The following is a 12,298-nucleotide window of genomic DNA, read 5'->3' as shown; positions in this document are numbered from 1 at the left end:
TGAATTAATTTGGGGAAAACATAGCTTCTGAGCAGTTAGACAACTACAGACATGATCCTCCATGGGCATATCCTATTTCCTACCTCCCTGTCTTTCTGCTGAGAATATTATAACTGCCCAAAGGTTCTCCTTACCTGCTGCCTAGACAGAGCTGATTTATCAAGACAGGGGAATTGCAACAGAGAAAGAGTTGATATAGGAGTTAAAAAGAAATTATTTAGGCAGACAGTGAGGGTAAGGAAGTCCTCAGTAAGGTTTTTCTTTTAATGAAAAGCAGCCTCAAAATCATTTTATTTTCTAACAAAGAGCAGCCTGGAAAATAGAGCTGCAGACATAGACAAGCAAGCTGGAAACCTGCACAGGTGAATGCCAGCAGCTGTGCTAATAAGAAAAGGCTACCTGGGGGCTGGGCATGTCCAACATGGTGGCTCCATGTTCCCTTTTTCTTGCCAATCAGTGTGCAGTGGGGAGTCAACAACATGGTGTTGGTCAGGCAAAGACCCCATTTGCATAATAAGATTAGGGTGCAGCAGGCCAGTTTCCCTGGATGCTATGTAAATGTCACACCTGGTCCAACCAATATTTGGCCCTATGGAAATCAGACACTGCCTCCTCAAGCCTGTCTGTAAAACCATATGCACTCTACCACCAGCCGGAAGACCCACTTGGGTGTCCCTCTCTCTCTCTGCAAGAGAGTTATTCTCTTTCCTTTCTTTCGCCTAGTAAGCCTCCACTGTTAACCTTACTCTACATGTGTCTGTGTCCTTGACTTCCTTGGCATAAGGCAACAAACCTTGGGTATTACCCCAGCCAATGGCACTGCCTCACAGTTTAATTCATGCAGATCTGGCTGTACAGAAGACCGGAGTTTTATTATTACTCAAATTAGTATCCCTAAGAATTCAGGAATCAGGAATTTTTAAGGATAATTTGGTAGATAGGGAGTTGGAAAGTAGGGAATGCCGATGGTTTGGGTCAAAGAAGAAATCACAGGGGTCCAAGTGGGTTTTCCTTGCTGTCTTCTGTTCCTGGGTGGGATTGCAGAACTTGTTGAGTCAGTTACGGGTCCGGGTGGCATCAGCTGGTGCATGGGAATACAGGATCTGCAAAGTATCTCAAGCACTGATCTTAGGTTTTACAACAGCAATCCCAGGAGTAATTTGGGAAGGTTCAGAATCTTGCACCTTCTGGCTGCATGACTCCTCAGACATACTTTCTATTCTTGAAGCTAATTTGTCAGACCTACAAAGGCAGACTGGTCCCGGGAAAGACAGGCGTTTGTTTTGGGATAGGGCTGTTATCATCTTTGTTTCAAAGTTAAACTGTAAACTAAATTCTTCCCAAAGTTAGTTCACCTGTGCTCAGGAATGAACAAGGACAGCTTGAAGTTTAGAAGCAAGAAGCTAGGTCAGATCTATTTCACTGTTGTAATTTTCTCACTGTCATAATTTTTGCAAAGGCAGTTTCAGTATGTCCAGTATGTCCATTCTTTGCATGATCTGGCTGTCAGAGATCATAGTCTTCCCTCTGTTCTCTATGTTCTCTCTCTCTCTCTCTCTTTCTCTGTCTCTCTGTCTGTCTCACGCACACATGCACACACACGTACCAAAAACCACAAACAAAAACAAATGAAAATTCCATCTGGGATTGGAGAGAAAGTCTGCATTATTTTTTTCATCCTCCAAGTTTCCAAAACAAATGCATATGGATGACGTAGGTGCAAATATGAAAAGTAATAGAAAAGGTGATAGAACAATATTAATTCTAACTGCTATGACTTAGGTGCTCTGGAATGGTTCTTAAAATATTGCAAATGGTGTGGAACCAATGCTGAACAACAGACATTAGAGACAAAAGGAAAAAAGTGGTTACAGCTTTTGAACTAATTCCCTGACTCCCATCCTCCTTCAAATAAAGACAGTGGAGCCTGAGGCCATGCGATTTCAAACCGGTTAAGTGAGCCTGGAGCGTCCTCTTAGGAGCTCTGAAATTCACTGCAGGCTCAAGAGAGCCCTTTAATGGATTCAGTTTTTGGACTCAAATGCAAAAGGTGAACTCAAATGGGCTTCTCTAAACCTTAAGCTGTTAAACAGGCAAGAACAAAAGCTCACCAAGAGCCTCTTTCAAACTGCTCTCAGCTGCAAAACATTTTCTCAAACAGACCTGCTTTTGGAGTAATAGACAAGACTTCTCTGTTAAAAATTGAGGCAAGATTTCTTAGAAGCTTCATGTTGTTATGAAAAAGCACAAGTCTTATACAGTAAATTTTTTTGTAATTCTCTTTATACCTTCAAAGGGAAAATGTTCTGGGTTACTAAAGCAGAATTTTTGATGGTTGTATTTCAGGAGGAAACCATCATAACTGCTTTAAGTAGAAAACACTGTAATAAGGGCAGCTGATAACACAATTCACTGAAGGGAGGAAAAGAGAGAGAAAAGGCAAACTTTTGGCAAACCATTAATAGTACTTTAGTAGAAATAAGCATCCCGTGAGCCTAAATTACTGCCACAGAAAAACTAAAGAAATTTTTTTAAGTGAGGTCAATGCCATTCTAACAGGCCTCAGATTTGTACTCAAGGGTCCCAGGAGTTGCTGGTTTGGTTGCACTCTATGCCAAAGCAAGCTCATATTAGATCACCTTGGGGACAGGAGGTGCAGTAGATAAGGACTCTGAGTCGGAATCTGCTCTATCACTCACTAGCTGAATGAGCTTTGGCAAGTCACTTTACCTCATCTGTCTGCATCTGTAAAAGGAGATATAATATTACCTAAAGCACAAGTCACTCTTGGCATGACAGATGTTTGTATGTCCCACGTGTGCCCCACTCCTTAACAAATGAAATGTAGCAGCAAAGTCTTAAAGAACAGTGGCATGAAAATGCTCTGATTGGACTAAAAGACACTGCAATGGAGCCACCCCCAGGTCCCAGTGTGCAAAGAAAGTAAGGAGATTGAGACGACATCCAGACACTCTTGAAAACTGCTATTTGGCATGGGTTAAAAAGCAACTTTTGAAGTTGATGATTTAGATCCTGTTTATCTCTGCATTTCCAGTGCCCAGAATATGGTAGAAATATTCGATTAATGCATACAGAATGCATGCATATGTGAGTAAATGAATGAACATCATCATCTTCTAAATCTTTTGCCAAATTTTGCTCAGTTTGCAGTGGGCCTTCCTCTGACCAGTCTGCTGATGGCCAAGACTCAGAATGTACATCTGTGTGGTTAAAGTTAAGCAAGACCTGTAGAAATGGCCAGACTATGTCGGGCATCTTGAATCTGCTTCATGAGTCCTCCAGAATTCAAAAACAAAAATGTCTGGCTATTTGAAGAAAGTGTATTGTCTGATAAACATTCAATAATTTTTAAAAAATAAATTAAAATGATAACCAAATTTGTTTAATTAGTACCTGTGTATGTAGCCCTCCCTCCCCACCTCCTTTGCCCCGGGCAAACTGAGGACACTTCTTTCATTATAGTCTGGAGCTGAGGGATCTGCTGAGTTGAGCTGAAAACAGGCTGCTTTTGTGGTGGCTCCTCCTCTGCAGCCACATGCCAACAGAGATTCGCTGCAAAAACAGGAGAGCTGCAATGCAGTATTTTCCTCTGGAACTTTGAAGCTATATTAAACATTTCAGACATACAATGAAAGCCTATTTGTTTTCAGTGTTCAAATGCAACTTAAATGGTAGCTGTTAAAGGAGACAGATGAATTATAGTCTGCTCAGCAGCACTTTTTTGAGCTGGCCAATCATAATGGTATTTTTCTGAACTAAATTATTGTAGGTCCCCTTAAAAATCATGTAGCTCTTCCCTAGAAAGGGCCTGCTGCTAATAAGTGTAGCCCTTTAGTACCATTGTGGGCAGTAGAGCTGGAGAGAACTGAGCTGTCTGGTGAAAACAATCAGCCCTCAACCTTCCAGACCCAGGGAAAGAAAACTGATAAAGGACCAGCAGGGAACTCATAGCAAAACAAAAGGAAATTTCAAGCTACCTCTCATTTATAAAGGTCATTTGTCTTACTCCTACTGATGGTAATCACAGGGATTTGGATTTCTCACTGGAGACGTGTATTCTTCTGTGCAATCTTACTCCTGCGTCCTCTCCTGTTTCTGCACACTCTGTGTTCCAGCATATGCATTACTAACACACCAGCGCATTCTTTTTCTGTTCCTGTCTTGCCTGCACTTTCACATGCATGCTGCTAAAAAACATTTCTAGTCTCAATATAATAAAAATCTGTCAACACCAACTAGTAGAATACATCTCTGTTGACAATTCTAAAGTCCGACTTTATTCTCAGAAATCAGAAGAGAATTAAGGCTAAGAAGAGGATCTGCAGTACTGGAGCTAAAGTCATGGGTGAAGTATGAGAATGCTAGAGAAAGGAAATGCAGCATTCCTTTTCTACTCATTTTCATTCAGCAGATTTTCATGGTGTGGTATGGGAAGTGGAATTTGGTGCTGCACTTTCGGAGGCTGATATTCAGAACCAACATAAGAGTCCATTAATTCTCCTAACCCTTCAGCAAGATAAAGAGCCGGCTACAAACTCGGCTTTATAAATACAGAAATGGAACATTAACAGGCTAAGAAACGTGGCCAAACTACTTGTCATATTAATGCAGAAAACAACACTGTGTGTGTATGTGTGTGTCTCTGTGTGTGTGTGTGTGTGTGTGTGGTGTTTGGATTTAGGTCTACCATTCTATTATTTTGCTTTTTGTCTTCAATAATTTTTGTTTCTCTTTTCATCCTTCCTTGCCCTTTTAAATTTATTCAAATATGTTTTAGTAGTGTTTAAATTTATTTCATTTTTTGATTTATTCCTTTGAATTTTGCATATTTACATAGATACATCTGTATGTAGTATATATACACATAAACTTTTTATAAGACTTTTCCCAGTATCTGCCCATTTCCAGAAATTCATACAATCTTATTAGAGAGTGAAAATGAGTTAAAATGTCTTCCAGAAAGTCAACCTTTGTTTTCTTCCTTTCCAGCTAACTTTATTTCCCCTCTCTGTCATCTCATAACTGGTAAAAAACCCAGGATGGCTCATCATCAAATCATTAAGCCAGGTCTATGAAATTGCCACTTGGTTAGCTAACATTATCCTGCACTCAGAGGTGAAAATGTTGAAGCTTTAATTAACCTGAACCTTTTCTGCAAGCAGTGTTTATTCCTGAACATTAGATCCCAGCTCCTGTTCCCATAACTAATATCTTAAGAGGGAATTTTCACAAGAACCGAATAGCTTCCTAAATAAGCTTTCTGCTTGTCTTCTAGTGAAATTGCTTCTGCCATGGAATTCTTTGAATGTCCTTCTCATTTATCCTACCTGAATTAATTCATCAATATTCTGTGAGAGGAGCCATATATGGGTATGAAAGAGGGAGTTTATACAGCCCTTCACCCTGGGCACCCCTGAAATGCAACCATTGCTTAAAGCAACTAGCCTATCATAATATTGGCAAGTTTATAGTTTTTTATGAGCAAGGCAGTGACCATCTGAAATGATCACTTTGACTTCTCCTGGTCCTTCAATTCTTTTAGCTTATTATTATGAGGCAAAAGCTATGAAATATCTTATCCTGAGAGGCACATAAACATCAGTAGAGAGATCATAGCAGAGTTCTGACCGAAGCAGCATTGCTGTCCATGTGCAGTGGTGACAGATCCTGTGGGGACATCATGAAGACACACCCTCTCTGCTGGTCACGTGGACAGAACCTGTGCCTTTGCTCTGCCATAAATTCGACTGCCTCTAGCAGCCTGGGATGGCTTGATACCCACCATTCCATCATCTCTGCTGATCTCATGCCGTGCTCCACAGCACAAGCGCCTGTGGTTGGAACATGTCTGCCTGCTAGATGCACTCCTTGTTGTATATAATGATTACCCAATGAATTCAGATTTCTGGCCCCAGCAGTTCTCTTTCAAATAGTTTCTGTCTGTCCCACAATAAATAAGAATGACACCAACCACATATTTTGATTTTCCATCAGAATCCAGGTTTAAGTTGCCTGTCATCAGCAGTACCCTCACACTTGTTAAAAGGTATATTTTGGGTCGGACTCGGTGTCTCACGCCTGTAGCCAGCACTTGGGGAGGCCGAGGTGGGTGGATCACGAGGTCAAAAGATCTAGACCATCCTGGCCAACATGGTGAAACCCCATCTCTACTAAAAATACAAAAATTAGCTGGGCTTGGTGGTACGAGCCTGTAGTTTCAGCTACTAGGGAGGCAGAGGTTGCAGTGAGCTGAGATTGCACCACTGCACTCCAGCCTGCTGACAGAGCGAGACTGTCTAAAAAAAAAAAATAGATACATTCTGTCATTTGCACTGTAGGTTCAGTGTTGTGACTAACTCATGTTTGTGCTCTTAACCTTAAACTGATTTCTCGCTCCCCATATCCTGCCAGCTACTTTGGCTGAAGGAAACCAGGCTAGGCACGTGCATCTCAGGTTGAAGGAAGACAGGCCATAGGGGAATTCCTTTCCAAAGAGGAAAAGGATAGGAATCAAGCCCACGTGAATGTCCTGTATAACAGAAAAAGATAAAGTTGAGAAATCAGATATGAGTATTGCCCCTCTCTTGGGATGGAACCCCAAAGAGAAGCATAATAAAAGCATCCAGAGAGTTTGAAGAAGAGAGAACATCAGGTGAGTCCATGACACACCTCCCTGTCTAGCTTGTGTGCCTATGGGGAGGGAGTAGCAGGAGAATCCCCACGTATAGCCATAGCCATCTGGTGCAGAAGCAATATTATGACAGGGAGAAGGAAGAGTGATAGGAGCTGGAGATGGTGCTCATGGCTCTTTCATAGCCTAGCCAGTTTCTACAAAAGCCCAAAAGTCTTCCTCTATCTTAATTGCAAGAGAGGGCCTGCAGAGTTACTTAAAGTTCAGGGAAAGCAACAGAGATTTGAGATTAGGTTAAAACAGCTTCAATACATAATGACTTCATGACCAACTGAAACCACCACAACCAGTAGTGAATGCAGCCCTCAGAGAAGGCCTAGCAGTCAACAAGGCCCGACAGCAGGATGAAAGGTTCTGGCCCTTCCCACCTCCCCACACTGCCACAAGATCATTAGGCCCTAGACGCCACCTTAGCAAGGCACAGGGGAAAGAGCGGAAATGTGAAAACTTACCATCTAGGTAAGATAACCCTCATTCAAAAAACCATTTAAACCAAAGGAGACTAGGTTACGTTGATTCAACAAGCTAAGTTTATCCTCTATATAGATCGATTATTATAGGAAAGGATGGAGCTGGGGAGGTTGGATTGTGAATAAATGTATTCATTATTTAATAAACAAAACAAGACTCACAAATTCTATTTTTATGTACAAGCCTTAGAACAAATCTTGTTCCTGAGTATAAAGAGACACATAAAATGCACTCATAGTAGGATTATGTATTATTACAAAAATAACAGAATGACCCAGATGTCCTTCAACAGGAGAATGAATAAATAAATGTAGGTAAAATCACACTATGAAAGACTTACCATAAAAGAAAGTTATGTATATCAACATGGATGAATGTCACAAACAAAACATTAAGCAAAGAATGGGAGTTGCAAAAGGATACATATGATATCATTTATATGAAATTTAAAAACATGCAGAAGTATGGATTTAAGATAACAATGATTGTAGACATTTAATATGGAGCTTCTAGGTACTATTCTAAGATTTTATGTATACTCAAGTAGTTACTCTTCATAACCTTAAGAGGTCAGTACCATTATTATCCACATTTTACAGATTTTTTTAAAAAACCAAAGTATACATAAAGAAATTAAATAACTTCTAGAGGGGCCACAGCTAGAAAATGGGATTCCCAGGACATAGACCTAGGTTGTCTGGTTCCAGAGTCTATGCTTTCAGCTATTGTGCAAAACTGCATCTCAAACTGTATAAAAACAAAGTAAAACTGTGAAGAAATATGTAAAATGATAAAGCCAAAATTCAGAATAAGTGGTAACCTATGAGGACAGAGAGAACAATAAAATGGGACCAAGTGTATGGGCCACAGAGAAAGGGTTTGAAAATTGTAAAATTTTCAAACATTACATTTTGTACTTTGCAATAAATGGTTTTAGGGTCCCATATAAACACATTTTTTCCTCTTGGGAAAATGGGTGTAACTTCCAGTCTCTGCCTAACACTCCTCTGAATCCACAGAAATGTAGGACTGATGAGTTTCCCATTTTTGTTGTTGTATTTGTTTTTGTTTTTAAGAATTAAAGTTATTTCATTTCTTAAGTTTGGTGATATTTATTATGTTAACATTTACACCTTTATTCCAAAATACCTGGAATATCTTACCAAAAATTGTTAAGTAGCTACATTTTTTACACATCTAAGTATAGTATGGATTAACTTAAAATGCTATTACATACGGCAACGTCATCTGGAATACTATTGGCTTATGAATTTGGGTGTAAATTAGGTTGCAGTTTGGGCAGACTGTTCAGCATCAGTCAAGATCAGCATAAATAACTGCAAGAATGGCCCATGTGGATATAAATCAAGCTGTCCTTCTGAGGGTTACCTTCTAGCACTGATCAGGGTGGTGAGAAGTTTAGGGACTCCAGTAAAGCCAGATTCACATAATTGGAGGTACACAATTCAGAGTAGATGTCACACAGGGTAGAAATACCTATGGCTTTTCTACGAGGTATACCAGATTACTGCCAAAGAAGGATCCAAATGAGCTGAACGAAAGTAAGACTATGGAAGGTAAGCTACGAGGCATTTTCCCTGATGCAGAGCACTTCAAATGGCTGAGCATTTGTGAAATATGGAGTAGAACCTGTTCAGAGCCCATAACCGTCCTCACCCAACATTGAGAATTGACTTCTTTACCAGGACTCACCTTTGGGAAAGGAATATTAGGCCTGAAACATTCACCCCACAGCCATGGGGCCCTCTCGGTAACTAGGGAGAATGCCTGAGTACCCTCAGTCTGGTTGGAGGGAGAGAAGAGAGCCAGAGGGCAGGTCCACACAACCTCATCAATGATCTCCAGAGGGCCGGCGGGGAGGTCTTTGGGGAGGTGGCAGGTGGAAGCTAGTGCAGAAAGAGTGGCCTGGAACATGGTCAGATATGGAATACGGCTGAGAAAGTGGTGAGTATATTATCCAAAGGCTAAATAAACTTACTGACCTTTTGTGGATAAGGAAAAGGGAAACTAGTGATTTTCCAGCCTTGTAAACTCTGCCAAGAACTTTTCCATCTCAAATTTATGGATGATTCTTAATCCTGCCTCAACCTTCAGGTTGATTCAAAAGTTATTTTTTTTAATGTTCCAAGAAATGATCATAGTTCTCCCTCCTGTGGCAAAATATTTCCATTAAGCTGTGAATTGCTCTCCTTAGCCTGCTCCCTCACCCTTGGACATAAGCCAAAGCTCTTGACTTCAAGGTTCAGACAATGCTGCCAGCTGAAGAAAAGAAATGAAATGAACTTGAAAGGAAGAAAAGCAGCAGCAGACCATTTTACTGGCATTGTAAGTTTTGAACATTACATTTTGTACTCCGCAATAAATGGTTTTGGGGTCCCATATAAACACATTTTTTCCTCCTAGGAAAATGGGTGTAACTTCCTATCTCTGCCTTAACATTTCTCCAAATTAACAGAGATGTAGGATTGATGAGTTTCCCATTTTTGTTGTTGTTGTATTTGTTTTTGAAACAGACTCTCACTCTATTACCCAGGCTGGAGTGCAACGGTGCAATCCTGGCTCACTACAGCCTCAACCTCCCAGACTCAAGCAATCCTCTTGCTTCAGCCTCCCTAATAGCTGGGACTACAGGCATGTACTGCCATTCCCAGCTAATTTTTTTTTTTTTTTTTTTTTTTTTGAGACAGAGTCTCGCTCTGTTCCCCAGGTCAGGCTGGAGTGCAGTGGCGCGATCTCGGCTCACTGCAAGCTCCGCCTCCTGGGATCATGCCATTCTCCTGCCTCAGCCTCCTGAGTAGCTGGGACTACAGGCACCCGCCACCACGCCCGGCTAAATTTTTTTGTAGTTTTAGTAGAGACGGGGTTTCACTGTGGTCTCGATCTCCTGACCTTGTGATCCGCCCGCCTCGGCCTCCCAAAGTGCTGGGATTACAGGCGTGAGCCACCGCGCCTGGCCCCAGCTAATTTTTAAATTTTTTATAGAGCTGGGTTCTCATTAGGTTGCCCAGGCTGGTCTCAAACTCCTAGACTCAAGTAATCCTCGAGCCTTGGCCTCCCAAAGTGCTAAGATTATAGACATGAGCCACCACACACAACTGAGATTCCTATTCATTCTCCTAAATTTTCTGTGCCAATAACTGCTGCTCTGAAGAAGAAATAGAAGGGAAGACAGAATAAAGAAAACAAGTTGAGAAGAAAATGAGAGATAATACAGGAAGGGAGGAGAATTAGAGAAGAGCAATTAAAAAGAGAAAAAGGAATAAATGGATATATAGACTACAGTGTTTCCATTGAGGTATTGGCAAGAAAACCAGGGCTTTGTGTCCTGGACATGAGGTTCTACTTTTCCAAGATAATTAAGGATTGTTCTCAAAGTTAGTTTCATAATACCACTGTTTGAGATTTTCTAAGAACAGAAAGAAAGCCTAAAAGCCCATTTGGTAATAGATAGAGGTTGAGGTGGAATTGGCCATAGTCATAAGAGCCACCTCTCCAATATGCATCTGAATAATCCATTGGAGGTAGCCAGGAAGGCATTAACATGGGGCTGTCATATTACCCTGAGATATACCTCATTCTAATGTGGCTAACTCAGAGGTTGGGGAAAATAATATGATTCTGAGGATTTAAAACATTGTGGTTAAGTGGGGCCTGGACAAAATACTATTTAAAAATCAATAAAATAAATGGATGTAGTTTTTTTTGTGTGCCTTAAGTGCCATGGAGCAAATTTTTACATACATGTTAAAACACAGATCCATAGACATTAAAATATGGAAAACATGGAATAATCTGATGAATAAAGGACTAATCAAGTATGAAAAATAAAATGAATATTCCATTGAATTAAAGACTTCATCTAGTTTCAGAAGAAAATCCTTTCATTTCTCTGCAATTCAATTTTTTTCTCTCCCTTTAGAGAAAATAATAGTTGCTATTAAAAGAAGTATGAGAAAAACTTTGTTTCCATAGCACTTTTACATAGAAAGCTTTACATAAAAAACATTTCCTTTCATAGAAGTGTTCTAAAATGCCCAAAACGCTATTCCTCCAAAACACTTCCTGTGTAGAGAAAGTAAACTGTAATTTAAACACCAAATAATGTCTACTAAAAGAGCCACCCACTATTTAAAAACAAGCATCACTTTATAACAATTTAATGTATCTGAATGATTTAAACTCTAAACTGGGACCATTAATCAAGTTTTAATTCCTATTCTCTAGTCTACCATATCAAGTACCTGATACAAAGAAATAACCTTAACTCAGATAAGAAAGAGGAAAACTACATCTAACTATTAAAGTAATAGTATCATAATTTTTAAAAAGGATGCAAGTTAATTGATTCTTACACTTTATTCTCTTCTCAGAATTTAGTTCATCTTTATTCTTTTATGTTTTTATAATATGACTCTAGATTATGAATTAATCTGTTTAAACAAGATAGTATTTCACAGAAAATGGACATCCTCATGAATCCCAGAACTCCTTACCAAGATGAAAGGCCATGTTTAATAAAACAGTATTAAATTACTCTGCAATAGTAATTGTTCTGCTTCCTTCTTCCATAGAGAATGATAATAAAGGAAGACTTCCTTATACCGTTGTCCACTGCCATGTCAAAAACTGGGGCTGTTGGCTTGATTTAAAATTTGGCTGTAGGGCCTACCACTTCTAATTAAGATGACTAAATCTTGATTTAGAAAAGAGAAAAAAATGCTTTTAAAAAATACAGCATGTCGTAATCAAATAAGAAGATAATTCAGAGGTTTTTATTTTGCCCATGGAAATGACTGCCAGTTGAGACATATAAAAGCAAATTTAATCAAGTTGATATAATCTAATATATAGGAAAAGACTTGAGCTGCCTAATATAAAAAAAAGAAGCTCTCTGTGATTCAGGAATTCAACACATAATGAAGACTAGGTCAACAGATTCAATATCAGTAACTCCAGTCCTAAATAGATATTTTTAAGGGTCTTAATTTTTTTCACCGTAGCTTTTTATATTAATCAAACAAAGCAAATAAAGAGTAAATTGTCAGTGTGACAATGACTACTCTTTTAGAAGCCAGAGACTTACAAAGCATAGCT

The 12,298-nt window shown here is 39.6% G+C and overlaps 1 protein-coding gene across 1 annotated transcript in view; it reads right to left on the bottom strand.

Annotated features, from left to right (window-relative positions):
- Nucleotides 1–9,118, bottom strand: part of LOC117079624 (interferon-induced transmembrane protein 3-like) — a 55,853-nt gene extending 46,735 nt beyond the window's left edge. The window contains exon 1 of the mRNA XM_033203652.1: nucleotides 8,897–9,118. Within this exon, the coding sequence (XP_033059543.1) occupies nucleotides 8,897–9,118 (222 nt within the window). The remainder of the gene's footprint in view (nucleotides 1–8,896) is intronic.
- Nucleotides 9,119–12,298: the final 3,180 nt, after the last annotated feature.

The sequence above is a fragment of the Trachypithecus francoisi genome, unplaced genomic scaffold, assembly GCF_009764315.1.
Source record: "Trachypithecus francoisi isolate TF-2019V2 unplaced genomic scaffold, Tfra_2.0 Lachesis_group7, whole genome shotgun sequence".
NCBI classification, from domain to species: domain Eukaryota; kingdom Metazoa; phylum Chordata; class Mammalia; order Primates; family Cercopithecidae; genus Trachypithecus; species Trachypithecus francoisi.
This window is presented reverse-complemented; position numbering and strand designations above follow the sequence as displayed.